Source organism: Coturnix japonica, chromosome 3 (genome assembly GCF_054131305.1).
Source record: "Coturnix japonica strain WE chromosome 3, WE-NBRP24, whole genome shotgun sequence".
Lineage (NCBI taxonomy): Eukaryota > Metazoa > Chordata > Aves > Galliformes > Phasianidae > Coturnix > Coturnix japonica.
In genome coordinates, this window is record NC_140665.1 from 35,087,878 (window position 1) to 35,109,338 (window position 21,461).

General features: G+C 35.7%; 1 protein-coding gene across 6 annotated transcripts in view; it reads right to left on the bottom strand.

Moving 5' to 3' along the window:
- Positions 1-21,461, bottom strand: part of WDR64 (WD repeat domain 64) — an 82,759-nt gene that overhangs the window by 31,408 nt on the left and 29,890 nt on the right. For 4 of the 6 annotated variants that reach the window (XR_014943904.1, XR_014943905.1, XM_085541264.1 and 1 more), the window contains exons 1-9: positions 18,524-18,830; positions 17,727-17,857; positions 13,238-13,340; positions 12,631-12,734; positions 9,796-9,825; positions 3,874-3,981; positions 2,487-2,701; positions 1,910-2,044; positions 378-457 (exon numbers count right to left, since the gene is read on the bottom strand). Coding sequence is in view for 4 of the 6 variants with exons in the window: in XM_085541264.1 (XP_085397390.1) it covers positions 378-457; positions 1,910-2,044; positions 2,487-2,701; positions 3,874-3,981; positions 9,796-9,825; positions 12,631-12,734; positions 13,238-13,340; positions 17,727-17,857; positions 18,524-18,674 (1,057 nt within the window). In the remaining 2 variants the exon portion in view is untranslated. Of the gene's footprint in view, positions 1-377; positions 458-1,909; positions 2,045-2,486; positions 2,702-3,873; positions 3,982-9,795; positions 9,826-12,630; positions 12,735-13,237; positions 13,341-17,726; positions 17,858-18,523; positions 18,831-21,461 lie in introns of those variants that run through there. The other 2 variants (XM_085541266.1, XM_085541265.1) reach the window with 2 other exon arrangements.

Below are 21,461 nucleotides of genomic sequence, written 5' to 3' on the forward strand. Positions count from 1 at the left end.
GCTAAAAAGTAATGGGAAGGGAGCAAGGAGAAATCTCTAAAATCTGACCAAGACAGTCACCGTTATAGCTTGGAGAAGCGTTTTATAGTAGTTCAAACTACTGTTTTCTCCTGTTTTATTATATAAGTAATGTAATCCCCAAATCAAACGCAGATTGAGTCCTTATTAGATTAGGAACTGCATCTCTTCAGAGCCAAGCTCCCAGCAACTATATGCAAGACCTCTGTTTCCCGTCATTTAAGAAAGAAGCTACTATTTATACTCTTAAGACACTAATTCAGATTTCAGTTGATCTTTAACTGAAAACAAAGATTACAACAGAACAATATCTTGGTAAAAATGACTCTCTTTTGAAAATATATAAGCCTCATACTTACCCCCAGTGACAATGACCTTTGCTTTTCCACAATACGTGAAGGCATTGACTCCTTTAGGAACAGAAAATTCCTTTACAGGTCTGTAATCATTAATAAAAGAGTTAATCAAGTAAGAAGTATTAGGAAAACACAGACAAGAGTAATTTCACTTCACTCGTCAGTAGTATATAGAATATCTGCTTGCATTGTGTCTAATTTTTTTTTTTTTTTTTTAAACAAGCTACTATATTCATGACTTAGATGCTAGCATCAACGAAACTGGAATATGATACAGTGTCCACTAAAATAGCATGTCTTTGATTTGAACACGTCGTTGGCCAGACGTACACCAAACAGAAACCTAAAGTGGTAACTGTTGCCACAGGAGGCCTTCACAAAAGAACATGCTTAGAGCATGCTTCAAGTATTAAACCAACTGTCTGTTTTGGACATTGAATGTATGAATTAAGGATACTTCTCTACTGACCCCTTAACAAACAGCTTGATTATCTACCATAACAGCATGAATAAGGGGTTCCAGAGAGTGAGATCTTGCCCAAGTCATGGCCTTGCAAAAAGTACCTTGTGATCTCTGCCACACTTTGTTTTTTTCAAATATATGTACTTTACAAGAAAAAGATTATAACCACTCATCAGCCATTATCTACAAAGAAACTGAATAGTCACACAGAAGACATGACACATTCCATCCCTTTTCAAGTACAGTAGCAACTGCTTGCTGGAAACATAATTGGGGAAATTTATTTTGTTAGCTCTAATAAATCATACAGTGGAACCACAATTACTTACAAAAAGGGCATTTCAAAGTGATTTGATGAATAGCTATTTTAAGAATGTAACTATTCATTGACTAATTTCAGTTAGCCATTGTATGAAAATGCTTAGAGATATATATTTAATGCATTCAAAGTTAGTATTAACTGAAAAAGACATATGAAGACACTTGCAGTTAAAAGTCTATATAAGAAACAGTGATTGGTGGTAGCATGTACACTTCTGACTATTCTGATTTTCGAGCCTTTGTTTTCTTTCCAAATTAATTCTAGCTCTCCAAAACTTACAGAAAAGTCAAATGGGACATTTCACAGTTCCCAGAATAAACTGTTCTCTTGATTTAAGCTAGTGAAACTGAATCTTGTGAAATTAAGTCTGTAACTGAATCCTCCTTGATTTTTATGAATATCGAGTTCAAATAAATAGGTGATATACATGTAACAATGCAATCTTTAATAACTAAATTTTTCCTGCTGATAAGTAAAATCAGACAACACTGTCAATGTAGTATATTTTTAGAGATGACCAATAAACATATACTTCAGTACTTACTACATTGTAAGCTGGGAAACAAAAATGTTAAAGTATTCATGCAGTGATATTTTTATATGCATTATCAGTGCTTTAAAAAAAGACAGATTCAATGCAGCAAAATGGCATCTTGAAAGGCACCAGTCTCATGCAGTTATAAAGCAAGACTTTTTTTTGTTTGTTTTATTTTATTTTATTTTTTATTTATTACTTTGTCACATACTTACAAGTTGTCCTCTAGTCGCTTTATGTCATCCAAAACAAATGAACGAATGCTGTCCGAGGAGCAGGATCCAAAACAGTTTAGGTCAGAAATATATTTCACTTTCAAAACCCAGTCATCATGTAGCTTGCGTTTAACACTATGGATATAAACTGAGATGTTACTATTAGGATTTAGCAGCATGTACTGCAACACGCCCATAGCTGGGCAGAGATTTTGTCAGTACAATTGTACACAATAAATACTGTCATTTAATATCCAGGCCAGGTCCAGAACACTTCTTTCAGCTCAAAAGCAAACATATTACAACAGAGCTAGTGTTAGAGTTGAATTACGCTCTTCTCTAGTAATAACGATGCTTCTGTTTAATAGGACACAATAAATCTTCCTATGTCTGGATAAAAGCAATTGTGATTTCTTCCCTGGAATTTCACTCTCCAGCCTTTCTGTTCTAAAATCTACTGGAAATTTTATTACTTCCTTTCCACACAACAAGCAAATTAGCTGATCCTTTAATCAGGCCACAGAACACCTCTAACTAATAATGCCCAACATAAAAAATTTTATCATAAATAACTTACATGTTAAAATCTTTGGAATCCAAGATCTGAGCTTGAGATTGTTTTTTATCTTTACATTGCTTCATTCCCAAATGATCACTGGTTACTTTGAGCAGGTAAACATAACCTTTGTCGTCTCCTATTAGGATGGTATCCTCAGCCAGTTGATCAGACATAGTTACGGTGCAAACACAGAGCAGACTGTTTTCCATTGGTTTGATGATAACGTAACTACTCTGTGAAATTCAGTAAACAGTTTATTGGGATGGTGTATCTGCTAAGATCCTGTTTGTCAACAGGAAATTTGAGATACTGATTTACAGAATTACTCAAATCATAAAACGAACACATACAGTTTAGAAGTTAATACAGCCTAGAAGTAACAAATGTGCTTAAATGGGCAGATGTCTGAATTTTTAGATATTGAGACAGAGCAATGAATAAAACTGCAAGCCATTGTGGTATTCTACAACAAGAAGACCTGGGAATAGTAGTTGTGGTCATCTGCATTACACTACTTACTGGTTATACTGTCTGGAGTCCATCTATTATTTGATTAAAGCACCTTGACAACCTGAACTGTTCATATACCATAGAAATCAACTGCTTCATAGTTCTCTGAATGGCACAGAAGCACCAAAGAGACATACCACAGAGTGTCTGTATATCATTCCCACGATTTCAAAAGAGAATGATTTCTTATTCAGCCACAAGACAGTTGCAACTCTCACTAATATAATGACTGCAGAAAACCTCTATGAGAATAAATGTTCAAGCCTTCCTTTTCAGAATTCCAACAGAATGGAAAGAAAGATTTCCATTGATTTAACTAAGCATGGGAATAGGACTTTGAATCTTAAGAGAACAGATGAAAAAAATTATAAAGCTTTATCACATCTAAAAATATTTACTTTGCTTCTTTTACTTAAATATCCCCAAAACTTCTGAGAAAACCACAGAAACTGGGCAAGAGATCCAAGGCATGAAAAGTTCAAACAAAAATATAATATGTGAAGCAAGATCATCTTTAAATCAGGAAGTTACCTCAAAGGAATCCATGCTGAATTCCTTTGGAAGACCTGCCCCTGTGCACATACATCAGACACACACACATTCTGCATTAGATATATGCAGAAAAAACTGCTTTGTCAGTTTGTTTGCAACAACAGGACAAGACTTTCCTTCCCTCCCACACCCCCCAAGTTTTAAGACAGTCTAGAAACAAAATCTGGTATAGAAAGAGTATTCTTTAATATGAATTATACTGTTTCATTGAGTTCCTTCCGACAAAGATAAAAGTTAATGCACTCATCCTTTTGCGCAAAAGGGATATGAATACATGTTAAAAAAAAAAAAAAATTAATCTTTTTCAAACCTCTTTTTGTATTTCATTGATACAACACACTACCTGTTTCTGTATTGACTTGTAGTCCCATACGACAACTGTTCTTTCAGTTACAGCCACAACACATTTCAGCTGAGTTAGGTAATCACATCCATTGATCCAAGCAGCATCCTGATGAAAGCAAAAAGAGTGTCTAAACAAGGATTTTCTGAGAATTTATAATCTCGTCTATTGTTTTAAGAAGTATTTAACTCTCTCTGTATAAATTCCACATACTCAGCAATAACTGTTGCTAGGTCCAGCCCAAGCTAGTGAGACAGTGCTAACTCACAAATGCAGTAGCTAGGCTCAGCTTGTTATCAATAATTCACACCAGATGCAGATTGCACATAACACAAGTAAACTGTTGGCTGAACTGTGATGATAGTGAAAAAAAAAAGTATTCTGAGTACAGCAAATCCAAATTAAGAGGTTACACATCTATGTTAAAGCACAGTTGTTGTTAACCCATCTTTTCAATTTATTGATAAATTCAGCACCCAGTATTTCTCACCTACTTAAGAGAAACAATCCAGTTAATGCATGAGACCCTGCTGAGTAACCAAAAAAATGAACAAGTAGCAAAAACAAAAATAAGATTTTGGAGATCTGCACACCATCTTTTATGGTAACAGTTCCAGCAGTCACAGGAGCATGTCTTTTCATAAGCCAACAATTTGCATTAATGACAACAGAGATGTAATTCTGCACAACTATAATGATATACATGAGAGGGAGAATGCAGTTAAGGGAAGAATATATGAGATTACCTGGTAAAAGCTTAAATCTAGTTATTCTTAGAATCTGTATGCATACTACTTGTTCTTCTGATGACGACAGAAATGGACAGTACTAGGAGTCCATTTATTTTGGTATTTCTGTTCACTATCTGCTGAAATTCCTAAATAAATGTTCTCTGTAATTCTTAAAGCGTAAGTATACCACAAAGAACAAAAGAGGTAATTGTCTCACTCAGATTTAGCTCAGAAGTATGAAGTAGAAATTCCTGATTATCTGAAATCTCCAAGTTTCAAACATTTTTATAAAGGTACATAGGCACAACTGACAAACGCTTTCAAACAATGCTACAAAATATGAAAACTATTCCCTACTGTATCTCTATGCTGCTTAACTAATTCACAGAGACAGTAAGGCATCAAGAGATTTGTAAAAAGATCTTGCTCCATGCAGTTACAAAGTCAGTACAGCTTGTGGATTACTGACAACCCAGCATAGTCTAAAGAAGAATACTGACATCACCTATCACTTTCATTTTTTTGTTGTTGTTTATGGAATGACACATCCTTTCTACATCAGTGGTTGAAAAATAGAGGCCTGGCTTAAAAGAGCATTGATTTGACAGGACAAGTAGTGCATTTGAAAAAGAACCAGGCTGTAATTCTTCCAGAACTGGGAAGTAACAAATTTTTGTCCTTTTGATTTACTGACTTGAATTTTAGCAGTAATTGCTTGTTTCTTCAAAAACACTTAAAATCTAAACAAAAAATAAATCTTTATTAAAGAAATCACATCAGTAAAATATTTGAATTGTTACTGCCTGAAAATATACTGTTTTCAAAAGATCAAATGGATCTAACCTCTTCTGTTTTTATGTGAAAGCGAGGGGAAAATTTGTTAGGTATCTTGATTTCGAAAGCAAATCAACTGATCTAAAGTGAAATGGAAATCCTATAATTTGCTGTAGTAAATAAAATTGTTCTGTGAAGACAGAAACAGAAGAATACAAGAAATTACTCATAAAGTAGTATTGTTGAAAGTGCAAGAAATAGTCATACCTTACAAGTTATAACTGTCTAACATAGAAGTACAGACGTAGGTGGCTGCAACTTCTTTTAGGACCTTAATAATCTGTAGATTTTTTTTTTTTCCAACATGCTGTCATCACGGCCCATAAAGTCTTCAGTAGAAGATAAGGAAATAGCTCACTGGTTACAGCTATGTATGAACTCACAAAACTATAGAAGTACTTAGTGTTCCTCCACATGAAAAACTATTTGAGAAAGCAAAACTTAATGGCTTATGAAAAAATCCATTAACTGGGACCCAATCTACAGAGAGTGATGTTATCAGAGTATTTCTATAAACATACTTGTTTTCTTAAACTAGTACTAGGTGCTACTAGGGTGTTCATAAGATCTGCATCGTTTAGTAAGAATGAGAGGGCCAGGCTAGAAAACTCAGATTAGTGGTGAGTATGATGAGATGACATACATAATTGCATAGCAAATATTTTTATAAGCTGCAAAGATACAATGCTAGTTCTAGTAGTCACATGGCATTATGTTGTTGCTATGCTACAAAACAGTTTTATAACTCTTCACATTTATTATCTTTTAAGGATTTAGTTTTCATTGAATTTGGACTGAAGTCTGAAAAGACACATCTTGTAAGATCAGCAGGTGGTCCAGTGAGTGAAAAATGTTCTTCAGTCAAAAGGAGACAAAATACTGCAAAGTAGAGTCTAGAAGAGCGAAAGACAGACCTTACTAGCCATTACAGTGGGAAGTAAATTACCTCCAGTGCCATTCTATAAATGGAAAAAAACAAGTCTTTATGAAACATCAACAGAGAGATGGAAAATAATATTTACCCTGTTACAGCAGTATTTTCTTCTTTCTTTGAGAGTTTTGTTTTTTTTTTTTTCCCCACAAACATAAATGGAAGATTCATATCTTAAGAAAAGTTGCACTAAATTTGTCTTGAATAATTCAAGAGAAATTACTTAAATGACACCAAAGACCCACAGATACAAAGGTCTGCAGAGACAACTGAATTTGGCTTTCTTCATAGCACGCTCCAGAGAATGTCCACTGAGAAATTTAGAGCTTAACAGAGATGCAGAGATTGTTGCCCAAGTTGAATGCTTTCTTCCAGGCAAGTTCTATATTCAGGAATGTTAACCTATGGAATAAACAGGCTGTGTAAATAGTAGAGCATGGTGCTACATCCTTAAGATCCACAATGAAATTTCTCGCCAAAACAGACTCCCTTGTGGGACTTGAGACTTATCGGAAACAGAATGAAGTCCTGAAGAAAGCAATGTGCTCATTGACATATTGATTTAACTCACTGAGAAGCTGCAGATAGGAGAATCTGACAGACTAAAGGCAAAACATGCGGCCTAAATTCAGCTTTAGAGTGAAAGCTTTATGTGCTTCTCCTCTTTACACTGAAGTACTTGACAGACAACCCAGGCAGCTGCACCAGTTTTCACTATTTCTTCCATTCTGTCACTCCAGGGCTCCATCTTCACTCTGTCATCTCCAATAAAATTTTTTTATCTTGTTTGACTCTAGCTTCCATCCACTAAGTCTGTCTATGCAATTCTGTGTTATCTGTCTTTCAAGGCATTTCACCCCCATGCTTCTAGAGAAGCAACCTATTCACTATCAGTATTTCCATTCAACAGTGTTTCCATGCTGACTACTACTTTTGGTAACTGTCAGTCGGACTGTCACCAATTTAATGTGCACTTCAGTATTTCTTTCTTTTGCAGTGGTCATATTTTAAAACAGAAAGTAATGTGGTATTATGTCAAATATAGTACAGATATAAGTTTGATATTTATGCCTCTGTTTTTTCTGCTCAGCTACATAACCTCATTAAGGAATGAAATCAGGTTTGATTGAAGTGACCTGCTCCCCATGAAATATCTGGAATAAAATCATAGATGATTGATACGATGCAGTCATAGTTCAATTTCTATTTATACTGTCATGATACTGGGAAAGCTCCAATGGCTGCAACTTACTTGATTTTATTCCTAAAACTACTGTATTTCACAGCTTTTCTTCTTTAAGAAAGAATTTGTTTACCTTCAGAAGGCCTCAGGTACACACAGATCTCCAGCAAAACACTCTTGCCTCCACTGCCAACCCTTAAATGAGTTATTGGAAGGTGTGGATCCTGGCTCCATCCCTTCTGGTCATTCAGGTGTGCTGCTTGTACCTGAACTCCCCTGTGTTGGCCCTGCCTTCCCACCAGATGCTCAATCACTGGTTCAAGCCATGACTTAGTATTTCTGCTCCACATACATTTCTACTGCATGGGAATTAAGTGGAATTTATTCTCTTACCCCTCCCCAGAAAGCAGAACTTATTCTCTCAACACATTTTATTTCACGGCAATTTGGGATAAGGATATAGCATCTCAGTTTTAAAAATAAAGTAGCTTAAAACAGTATGTGCTGTAAAGATTTAAAACTTTTTAAAACATCATGAATTTCCAGCCAAAAATAACGAGTTTAATTCTGTTTTCAGTGCAGTAATTAGAGGAAGAATGAGAGGAAGCTGTATTAGCTGAGGAGAAGACTTTTCAGTGCAAAAATTTATATAGGAATGTTTAATTAACATTACTCATTTTCTAGGACAAGGCAGAGTAGGAAGAAGAAGAGGGACATTTTAAACAAAAGTGGTGAAATTTTCACTATTCTAATACCAAAAAAGGGAATTAGCAACTACTAATCCTCCAGGCAGAGTGCTAGAAGGGTTTCATAGCATTGTGCGCAACAATGATTTCCACCAATCCAGTGATACCCAGCAGAAATGATACTCCATCCCAAAGGGAAGGAATCAAAACTATTTCTATCTTCCCTCTTCCTTTCCCTAGGGAAGCACACAAAAGTAGGTGCACCTCAGGTGGAAAGGCATCGGAAGGTAGAATGTAGCAAAAGAGACAGCAGATGGTGCCGAGCTGAACAGCTGTCTGCACTCACAGATAACGTTAAATGCACCAGTTATGGTATTGTATCCATTTGAAATCACAGTTCTAACAATTATTATACTATGTGTGGAGAGGTACCATCCTCTTAAACCCATCCTCCTTTCTCCCTTCATATGGCAAAGGTCTCCTTGAACAATGCAAGTTCTGCCATGGCTTCCCAGTGTTTTCCCGCTACCACAGTAAAAGACCATCCACCTCTACTGATGATTAATTCTAAAATTAGTGTCTAGTGCCTAAATGAAAAAGAGGACCATACACCCACATACTGCCCAATGCAATATCAGGCTGGCATCCCAGCTTTTTTCTCCTGGTGTCTCTGAGGAAAAGCACTGAACACTGTTCTGATCTAATTCTACCTTTACATATGTGGACTGGAAAAATTATTCCTAGAAATGAAGCAGGAGCAAATTATTAAAATTCATTTCTGCAACAGACTGCTAAGAAAAGCTCTATGTTGATCCTAGGCTGTTTTCAAAAGTCAACAGGTCTCAAGAATGTTCCTTACTGTTTCACTCTCCACATTGATTCCACAGGACAGATTAGCCTTGCAACAAATTAAATGCAATCCACGCATTTCTACTTCATTTTAGAACATTCATGGTATGTGAAAGAGAATCAGCAAAAATGCACTGTCCCCTGGCACAAGACACCTACAGAGACTTTAAGGTCAAGGGATCATGTCTCTATGTTAGGTCTGTTGGGCACTTCTCTTGTCTGAAGGTTAACTGAAGGAAATTAATTACCTAAAACATGCAGTGATTCACACAGGGTAAAATGAGCTTTTAAAGTACATACTATATAGCCTACCAGTCTAACTAGCAAGATGCAGAACTGTTTTTCACTAATAAGGTTTTATTTTATTTTTTCTCATTTTTACACCGACAGAGGAAGTGTTAGAGCTTAGAAGAAAATGTCTCAGAAAGATAATGAGTAGAAATTCTACCAATAGACAGTTTGGTAGAAAAAAGCAAAATTTATCTCAGATTTCTCTTTATCAGAAGAAAAAAATCAGATTAAATAAATGTTTTCATAACTGAAAGGAAAAAATTGAGTGTGTTCATCCAATGACACCCCATGCCAGATTATGCAGAAGTCTTAAGGTCAGAAGACATGTTGGAACAATGCTCAGTCTCTATTATTTCACCATAATACTTACTGAATTTTACTTCAAATGATTTAAAAGAAGGAGGAAAATGAACTTACTTTAACAATGGTGGTTGCCAGGACTTTCATCTGAAAAATAAAAATAATAACTCATTAGCTCATTTAAACCAGAAGTTTAGAAGAGAACTATAAAGAGCCCTGCTGTACCACAGGCAGAACAGAAGATTAGTAGCCAATAGAAGGTTTGCAGTTACCATCTGAGAAAGATATTTAAACCTACTGACTACTCCTTTATATGTAAAGTGAGGAACTTAAATTCTCTTTTTCTATCACAGTTACTGCACTTTGTTTTTAATATTTGTGATGCTTGATGGAGCTTTCTTATAGTGGAGTACAGTTCCGCTGTTTTTCCTAATGAAGTTGTACTTCTAATGTTCTTTCACAGCTTGACCTCCCATGAGAGGTAGGATGTGGGATACAGAAGCACAAGCTGATTCTGGCCCAGATTATGTGAACTCATGACAGCAGGTAGAGACAGTACCTTACATTGCAAATAGGAATAGCCATATTGATATAGCACCTTTCAGAAATGTTAAATATTGGTAGACAGCATAGTATATGTCTTGAAAACTAATATGTTGAAAGTCACAGGGAGGTAGACATATCTGGTGCCATTATACAGCAGAGACAGAGTGTCACCTTCTTTGTGCTCTAGTTCTATGTTCAGTTTTCAAAAGGAGTCTTTTCTCTCCTGAAACACCAGTAGATGCTTTATCACCTCCACTTGCCCATGCTTATCATCCATAATAAACCTGTAGTGCCTCATTCCTGTCCCAGCAATTCCTCATCTCCTAAAATGAGAAGCAGTGATCATGGTATACCTTCTCATAGAGGTGTGATGCTCAATGTTAGCAAGGATGGTCTTTGAGAAGAGTACTGTTAAACAAGTTTCACATTAAAATGAAGTTTAGTACACTGAAAAGCTGTGTGGTGTTTTAAAGTCTCTGTATTGTTCTTCTTATTGTAAATTAGTTTTTTTGCCTTTTTAAACTATTCTCAGGTGTCACACAGTATCAATTAAAAATGTGCTTTCCAAAGAGCAGACAGAACAATACTAAATTGATCTTGTGGAAAGCTTATTTGCACTGGGCATCAGTTTGCCTCAATGTGAATGAACATGATACGGCCCTATCTTTTCCTCCATAAATGTTTTATGCCAGATTCCGTGATTACATCAGACCAAATATTATTCATCATTCATGTACATGGAACACACTGACTTATGTGAGTTATATATGAATCCAAGAAAACCATATAATTAATGGTCTGTACTTTAAAAGTGCAAGAATTATACAAAAATAAGTTTCACTGTCTGACTGTCAGTACATTGCTCATGAGCTCATATTTTGAGCAGAAGTCTTACCAAACAGAACCTTCAGGGCAAGTATACTCATGGTCCTTTATCAACATGCTAAAAAGACAGATTAGACAAAACAACTCACTAGCTGAGACTCAGGGACAGGACACTTTACATCCTTGGCCTTTGAATGAAGAAAAATGATATAAAGGTGTTAACTCTTTATTTGGCTTTTTATATTCTAGAAACAAGAATACTATGTTAAAGAGCTACATTTTTCTCTAGCTTGCATCAAGATGTATCAGAACAATTTTAATTAAATTAATGGTAATTTGCTCAGATCAACTGAAATCAGAGATTATATCATGAGTTACTGACTGTTGTCATAATGCCTTAATCATTTTCAGAACGTACAGTTTTGTAAAAGGGATTTGAGGTCTCCTGTAATTCACTGCATTAAGCAGCTGGGTGTAATATCAGTTACACTGCAGTCACTGACGTCAGAGTGACATCAGTCCAGACTATGAGAAAGCAGCAACTCAGAACTTCAAAACAGTTGGAGGGCTGGAGGAGGTGGGAGTGGGAGAAGGGGAGCTTTTTTTAACATTTTACTTCATGAAATTATTATTTGTCGATATGTAAGAGGGATAGTGCTCTGGAGGACAAAGAACTAGGCTTTCAAACAAATAACTTCAGTATTTACCACAACTGCAGCACTGCTTTGTTGTTTAATCATCCACAGGAGAACACTGTTGCTTTGCAAGCCACTGTTAGAAGCATTATGCACTAATTATCTGACCCCCTAGAAAATATTATTGCTGCTTTAAAGCTTTACTACACTGTTTTTTAAACCTTGTAATAAATTAGTTGCATTAAAATTGTACAAATATAAAGTGCCAATGAACATAGAAGTGTGATATACCTCATGGCACCTGGAATTGTATTTTCAAATAGTAATATCAACTGACTAATTTATGCAACCTACTTAAAAAATGATATTCAACCTGAACTTCTACTTAAAATCGTACAGATCTCCCAACAATTTGCTGACAAGGGGAATGATTGTGAAGCAGTATCATGAAGACTGACAGAAAATTCAAGACTTTCAAGCTTTAAGAGCTTACTCTATTGAATAACTCTCCATTGCAAACAAAAAATCTTTTTGTCCATTCTAAATATTCTCAGTAGCTGTAGAAAACAGTTAATTCTCTGGTTCCCACTGTATGCAATTCCAATAGCATATATAGAATTTAAGAATTTAAGAAAAAAAGAAAAAGAAAAAGAAAAAAAAAAGGCAGATTATCTTACATTGAACTGACTTATATTCATTTTCTTATTGGCAATCTCTATTTACTATCAGCTTTTATGGATTATTGGGTAGGTTTATAATTGAAACTAACAATGTACATATACCACTGTACTCAAAAGTATAGGAAAAGTTAACTTAAAAAAAAAAAAGTCTAGTTTTTTTGTGGGTAAGTTTGCATACAAGTTTGCACACTACATCACAGTTCGCTCAGTTCATGTATATTCTACATATATGTACTGGAATAAGAAAAAGTTTGAGTCAGAATTACCTTGTTGTTCAAAATAGCTAGCACTCCTTTCTGAGAGGATGTTACAGTGAAATCCAGATGGGGCACCTTCACCATGCTTGTAAGCATATCTCGATGCTTGACAACTGTGAAAGACACAAGGTAACTCGCAGACAGGAAAGTCTACATACAATACATACAAAAAACACCCATAATACTAAACAAATAAAACCATGTACTAAGAACATTTTATCTTCCTGAAATACATATTGGCACCAACTCCAAGGCAGTAAAACCTTATGTCATATTATTCTGCACTTGATTTTAAAAGTAATGTTGCATTTTTAAATAACATAAATACATTATACATATGCTAGTTATTTCTATAATACATATATTAGTATATGTATTTTAAACACAAAAAGGCAAATAGTCTGAGTCAGACACCTTCATAATCTCAAAATGATTCAGGAGTGCTCAGGTAGCGTAGTAAAAAACTTATTCAGGAACACCCAAGAAGCAGCATGATAAGTAAGCAAAAGCAGCCATAAGATTTTGTCACTGTAACTTCAATAAGATGGGCAACAGGGAGCACTGAACAGACACATTTTGGGAGTTTTTCTTTCAAACACAAGATGAAATATTTCACCTGGATAAGTAATCTGCTGTTTTTCAGATGTAAGGAAAACCGTGCTTTCTCCTTGCGGACGGGAAGGCATGGCACCATTTCCTCCTATGAAATAGCCAAAAATCTAAACAAAACAAAACAGAACACATCCAGCAGTTTAAAACTATACTACCTCTAGAACACATGCTTATATACATAAAGTCAACTTTTTATCTGCCATTTTTCTATCATTTCAGATTCCTGACTAAGAAATTTCCCTCAATTATTTCTCTCAGTCATTATCTGTCAATATGACTTTAGATTGCAGTGACTTGCTAGTCAGGCACAACTTTCATCAATGTTTGGAAAGAAGCCAGGATAAATGATGTTCCAGAAATAAAAGCAGACTAATTGATTAAGCTATAAAGTATCAATTCGGTTTGTCATGACTGTCTGTAAGCAACCACTTTCTACTTCCTTTTTCTATTTTTACCTACTTCTGCTTCCTGAGCTAGACTTCAGCTAGTATGAAAGACGGGAATAGGAAAATGAAACAAAAATCACTGTGTTTGTAAACTGATTCAAAGTAGCAGAGTGGTTAGTCCACATAGAAGAGCTTTTCCCTGAAGATCCATAGATTCCTGTTAGCTTGGGAGGAGAAACAAAAAATAGTATACATCCCATTTAAAAAGATTTTTTTTCAACTAGTTCCCTCAGCCTGGCATTGTTTTGTTTGTACTAATGGTAATGAAGATTCCCAGAGGGGAAATGCAGGTGGGTAGCTAATTTCTCCCAGGGTGGCTAAACATTCCAGATGAAATGCCCTCACAGCAATTCAATCCCTGTACCCAACTGTAGGTTAGTCATCTCCTCAGGAAATGAGGTTAGCCTCTTATAGCTGTACAGAGAGATACTTTTTCATCTCTTTTGTCATACTATAGACATAATATAGTCACTTTCTTTAATGTGTTCTGAAAGCAAAGCCCATTTGTACACAAGACAAAACACTTCTTTCTAGTTTAATATTTTTCATACAACAGAGGTGGAAGCTCTCTAAGTGATATGCCCAGGTGTGCCCTGTTATGCCTCCTGAAGACATGAGAGAGTGGCGCATCTGAACTTTTCATTCCTGCTCAGCAGGAACACTGCCCTAAAAAGGCACATCTCTTTAGCAGTGGCCATGGTGACAGAACAAGGAGAAATGGCTTTAAACTTAAAGAGGGTAGATTTAGGTTGGATGTAAATAAAAAGTCCTTTACAGTGAGGGTGGTGAGTCACTGGAACAAGGAGATGTGGTAAATTTCCCATCCCTGAAAACTTTCAAGTTGAGGCTGGATCAGGCTCTGGGCAACCTGCTCTAGCTATGCATGCCCCTGTTTGTTGCAGGGGAGTTGGACTAGATCACTTCTAAAGGCCCCTTACAGCTCTAAGGATTCTAGGTTTCTATGATTTTAGAAATTCCTCAGAGTAGCATAGACAGCTTCTGCTGACTCCACCATGGAGACAGGGGATTTCAACTAATGCAAAGCCCATAGCAGAGACTGAAAAAGAACACACAATATGAGGCAGAATGCAATTTACATATCTTTCATGTTTGCCACTAAAAATAGAGTTTCCAAAGCGTCAACTACCTTCAGGGAAGAAATGCAGAGGTTTCTCAAGGTCTTGACAAATGTTAGACTAGGATATATTTTAGAGCCAATGAATGCCTAGGAGTAGACTCTAACATGACTAAATAGAAGATTTTTAAAAATACACATTTATATTTTTTTTCTCTCATGGAAAAGTACCATTTGAGTATAGGTATACTGTTGTGGAGAGTGCTGGAGACTTAGGAAACTCTTGAAAATGAAAGTACTTGAAAAAGAGAAACATCTGGAAGAGAAAGGAACGGAATGCTCACATAAGGCGCTGTTCCTTTAGGCCATGGAAATAAATCCTACAGATTTTGTCAAGCTAAAGAGGTGCCAGATATAGAGAAGTAAATCTGAAAAGCTTATAACTGTGAGAGAAGAAGAGAGGAAAATGGTCAGAATTAAGAGTTCTGGGAAAGCAGAGAGACAGAGATGATGAAAGAGGAATGTCAAAGGAATAAAGTGACATGTATGTATCTTCCTTGGCTTTCAAGATACATGAAATGCTCAACAGTGTCAAAAAACACCAGGGGAATTCAGGAGAACAGGGATGAAATAAAGTCCTTGTAGAATAAAATTTAAAAACTAGAACACAGATGGAAGAAAATGTGATGAATATTGGGTATATTACAGAAAGTAATCATGATTGATGATACATTCAAAAAAAAAGAAGTGATGAAAAAGAAGCTAAAGCAAGATCAACACTTCTTCCATTTTTCACAGGGGGTAATTAATATGTTCAAGCTGCAGGTTAGAAATGTGATTTGTCTAATATAATTAGTAGTCTAATGTACATTATACGAATGAATGTGTCAATTAGAGGAGACTTATTTCTTTCACTGTCTTTTTCAAACAACTGGTTACAAGCAGAATATCCAGAATAGTTTTCAGTCTCTTAAGAGGACAGTTACCTTCCCAATAGGGTTTGCAATGGGTGAGACAGAAAATTTGATTCTTTGAATAAAAGTTTTACTTGAAAGCAATGAAAAGCCTAAGGAGGATGAGAAAAGCAAACGAAACTTAAGCTCATCAAGTGTTAAATAAATTCAACTTCAAAAAAGTAAAACAGAAAAATAGGAGTGGCTAAAATATAAGTGCAAAAAATAAATAAATCTGTCATTCTTACCAGTGCATAAATACACACATTTTTAAATACTAATAATGGAAAAATAGATATGGAGACCATTGAGCTTCAGTGTAGCTACAGTCATAAACCCTCAGCATAGTTAGAAGAAATGAACACTGGCTTAATTTCTGACATTTGTAACTCTCCAAGATTCAATGGACCAAACTAAAACTAGTTTGCCAGAGAAAAAAAAGAATAGAAAAATATCTGTCTTGGTCCACTCACATCAGAAAGGATTTTACCACAATCACAGTAGATTAGAAGCTGACGTTCAAGTTACAGTTGATGTAAATTAGGCTCAAATGACAATCAGATGATCAGTACAATGTAATTTCGGTGTGAGCTAAATCTGCAGAATTCTTAATTCATTTTTCATCTCTTTCTCTATATCCACATTACTTGTAAGCAAATCTTATCCCCTTGTCATGAGCAGAGCTTAGATTGATAACATGTTCCATAATGCACATATAGCTGATAATACGTATTACCAACAAATTTCCTACTAAAAAGGATTAAAACTGGAAAAATTCACTGCACCTTTTCAATGAAGTAGTACTGTATTTCAAACTTTGATGGATAAAACCACATCAAGTTAAAAAAAAAACAGAGTCAGAATGATGTAAATAGTCTGACTTTAGTACATTTAATAATGAAACTACAACTTCCCTTACAGCATCTCTGTGTTGAATACTTCTCCCCAAAAAAGAAAATAAATGAAAATAAACAGGCAAACAAAATACAGGAAAAATAGACCACCATGATTAAAAGAACATACAAAAGAAAATACTTTTTTACAAAATGAATAGAACCGTGGATACTGTAGAAGTATCTTTTTTTTTTGATGATGAATGCAGAAGTAATTTATGAAAAGTTAGATAAGAAGCCCATTGAAGGATACTAAGCACATTCTGCAGCTGCAAATCTGGCACAGAAAATCCTTAAGCTATATGCCATCAGAAGCTGGGAGGGGGTAAATCAGATTCCATTTCATACTTACCTCATTATTACATTGGGTTTTTTTTTTTGTTTTTTTTTGGTTTTTTTTCCTCTCCAAAATTTGCTATTTACCATTAGAGACAGAAAAATAAATTAAAACAGAATTCAATAAGGAAGAATGCTCTTGTTACAAGACTCTCTTCTAAAATGGTAGCGTAGCTCTCAGTGTTTCCCATTTAAAGTAAGGTGCAGATTTATCTCTGAGTAAAGAGGAAGGAGAGGAGGGAGAGGAAGAATTTATGATGGTCTAGCTAAAGTTAGATTTATCCCCAGGGCACAAACTGCATACTGTAGTGATATTATTTCTTGCATTTTAACACAATGCCTGAGGCAAATGTGTATCAGTAAAGTAGTTCATGGCTGGACATACTGATTTCTAGCCTCAGGTCCATGCTCCAGATCCAGCTGCCATGTGAGGAATTCAGTGTATCAAACATTGCTTCAGGACAAGCAGTTCTGGTAAACATCTCAGTGCTCTTTCACGAAACAAGCAGGAAAAATGTTTTTATTCAGTCAGCTTATTCAACATGCATTCATGTGTGTCAATGTAATTGGTTCAAGGACCTTAGAACAGAGAACAGCTCCCTCAAACTCATATAAACAGTGTAGAATAATTTATGTTCAAGAATTTTGATTTGAAAGCTCAGCTGACATATGAGGGATGCTCCAAAAGAAATGCCTCCTATTTTATTATGTTGGCCCACAGTGACAGGGGTGAATGTTGGTGGTATGGCAGTAGAGTTGCTTATATTTAATAAATATTAAATATTCTTACCTCACACCATTCTGTACTTGCATCAGGATTGTTGCATATCTTCTTGAAAAAGACCTTAACATTATGCTCCTTGACATCTGGACCAAAAAGTGTCAGCGTGGTTCTATAGAACTCATCATAATCTATCTCATCTGTATTGGAGGGACAACATCCAGAGTTAAAAACTGTCCTTATCTTCCCTAGCTTCTGTTTTCTCTTTCAGTATCAGTAACATGCAAGTTTCAGCTCCTCACGCTGGATGCATTAAAGCATTCTGCCAAAAAAGATGTTCAGCTTTACTCTCCAGAACCACCCACTTTGAAAAAAATGATAGGAAACAAATAGGTAAAATAATATCTCAAGTATTTTTAGTCATTCTTGTCTTCCCTTAACTCTATAATACAATCCTATTTTGTTGAAATGATCTTGAAAAATGACCTAGGATAAAATTTATCCTTTCAGACAATAAATAGTCACTTGCATTGAACAAACAGCAAAAATTTGTCCTAACTGTTTACAACCAAGACAGTGGATTTACATAATGCATTATGTACTTCTACAGATCAGTGGAAATGCCACAGAAGTGCTAATCTGTGTATGTGGCAACTCTGTCAATTGTATTTCATTAGCAATTACTATGGCTTTATAATTATAATTTACCATAAGCCATAAAAGGAGATTAAAATCACTTTCACAGGGCTAGTCAAGAAGTCACAGCTTGAATATCAGTTTGATATTATTCCTACAGTCTTGTTTTTATGGCACCTATGATCAGTGTGAAAATTATTACACATTCAGTGAGGAAGTATATCTCTTACCATCATCCTTAATGTACAAGCCTAATCTTTCCTTTTTCTTCTGGGTTACTGTTTTTTCAACTAGTTCCTGGAACTGCTCCAAAGCAGTCTCGAAATCCAGCAGTTCAAAACCAGAGCAACTCTCATTATCAGAACCCTTTGATTCAGACATCCTTTAATAAGCGAAGACAAAATGGTAGGTGAGAAAGCTGTCCTTGCAGTGTGGTCCAAGCCTTGTTTTGCTCCTTAAATCTTAGACTCCCCCAGGAGTTCATATGAGATGCAGTTGTACAACAGGTATATTAAACAGTACATAACAAGGTGACCCTAGTTCAGCATCTCAAGTTGGCAAACCTGTTAGTGAATTCACAGCTGATGTCACAACCCCCCCATACATCACAGAATTCTACATGTTGAGAAGCCCTAGGTCACAAACCAAAATTATAGAATTATAGCATGGCTTATGTTGGAAGAGACCTCAAAGATCATTTAGTTCCAATCTTGCTGGCACAGGCAGGGTTGCCACCCACTTGATCACTAATAACTTGGGAAGTAAGATTAGTTCTCGGAATCTGGTGCAGTTGGTGGCTGAATATACATGAATTTCCTCACTTTCAGAGCCAGGCATGGACTTCATCAGGTTTCAATTCTGCTTCAGCTGGCTTTGCTTTAGCAATACAAGACAGCATTCTCTAGTAAGAACATACCTGTTACAAGTTGGTCCTATCTTTCAGATTTCTGTACTGAATGAGGAGCAAGGAAAATTATACCAGCTATCTCTAAATTTCATATTGTTTTCTTACACTTTGAACTGTTTTCAAATCTTCTGACAAGAGCTGCTTACCAATTAATGCAGCTAGGAACAGTTGCCATTGTGGAGTCCCCTGGATCCACATGGTATTTGGTGAAGAATGATAGAGCCAGTTCTCCTTTTATACTTGCTGGTGATAGAACTTAAACTAGTCTGATGATATTCTGGCACTTGCTTCTGTTTTAAGCCCTGGTCAGAGACCTCAGTTAGGTAAAGATGCCTGTTTCTACAGTAAGAAGAGCAGAACAAACCAAAGATGAGCAGAAGTGTTCATGGCATTTGCCAAGCTTAGGCAAATTTATTCTCTGATCTTCTTGCTAGTGAAGTCATTAATTCACATTCATTAATGAAAACATATATTTCCATGGTCATTAAATTCCAAAGTACTTCAGAAAGTACATTAGTGATAATGAATAGAGGCTGGTATTTTCTGTTATCCAATAAATAAATAGCTAGAAAGTACATCTTCCAAAGGTGTTGTAAGAAACACTTCATGTTTTTATTCCACGCATCCATGTAATTTATACAATACAGAATTTATTTATTTTAAAATCCAGTGGAGACACTGATACTTTATTAAGCATACAATTGATTAGATTTTGGATAAGAAAATCTGATTAAAACAGGCAGGCCAAAATACACTCTTACCCTAATTAGAATTCCTACTCCCATGTAAAAGAGTGGCACCATGAATTCACAACACTTAAACACAAAACAAACCATTAGTTCTTCCACTTCCACATCACCTGTATCTCAGACCTTTAAATATCAGCAATTTATCATTCCCAGCAGTGTTCTTCTAGAGCACAACTTGCAGAAAGGTATCCAGTTTTCACACTCACAAGCCAAGAGATGGAGAATCCATCACATTTGTTCCAAAAGTTAACTGCTCACACGTTTTAAATTTAAACCTCTCATTTGAATGTGTTGCTTCATCCTCCATTTGGCAGTTGTTGGAATGTCTTCATAGTTGGTGAAATAATTGGTGGTTCTCCAATTAGGAGCCTATGTACCTGAATTACATCTCCATTTTCTTGTTATTTAAAGCACATTGAGCTCCTTACCTCATATTGCACTTTCCTTCCATCCTCAAAATAACATCTGTGGTTTTTAAATGCATTTTTCAGTATTTTTAATATCTTTAAAAATTGCTGAAATCATATAACACGATAATAAGCAAACAGTCATGCTGGTCAAATAATGAACTTAAATTTATCTATTAGACTCTCTTTTCACTGGACTACATAGATCAAATTATTTGTACTGTTTTTTGTCTGCTTATCTCCACATCAGCTTTTGTATTACTTCAGCCAAGGCTGATGACAGGCTCATTGCTCAAGGCTTGCTTGAATTACCACACATGGAACTACTAAACTCCTGTGGAAAACAATCCCTATAAAACAAAGTTCTGATCACTAACGAATTTCACAAGTTTATTGTTGCAAAAGCTGGTGATATTTGTCTGATTTAGGTTTACATGGTTGTTTACGGTTCAAGCTTCCCTAGGAGTTGCACTTGTACATCCAGTGCAAATATGTTGTCAGCTGGTGCAAGTATGTATCATCACTTATTTTACTCGCTCTGTTTACTAATTAACAGGTGTCACAGAGGCATCAACATGCATCTGTCAACTGTGTACTACAAACCCACACAGATTTCTACAGACAAGTTGAAATTAATGCAATCTCACTTAGGTATCTAAAAGTTAATTATCAAGCCAGCTTATAACCCAATCAATAGTGAAACAAAATAAGCACTTCAATCCATCTTACTGATCTTAAGTGTTTAACTATTAAATGCCTCATTTAGGTGAGATGAATTGCACCTGCATCTAGTACTGTTATTTGTACACACACCAGATGTAACAGAGCTCAGACATTACTGTACATGCTGCCGTCAACTTCCAGATATGGCACAGATGTTCCAACATTATCTCCACCTCCTGGATTACCTATTTGGGTCACCTCCCTGCTGCAGGCACCTGTGCTTGCCTTAGTGAACTGTGTTTGAGGCAGCCTCTTTTCTCAATCCAGATTCTTGCAACATTTCTGTCAACCCTGCTCTATGATTTAAAGATCACATCTCAATACAGACTACATTGTACAGCTAGGATTACAAATTCTGGAAGATCAAGCCCTAATTTTGAAC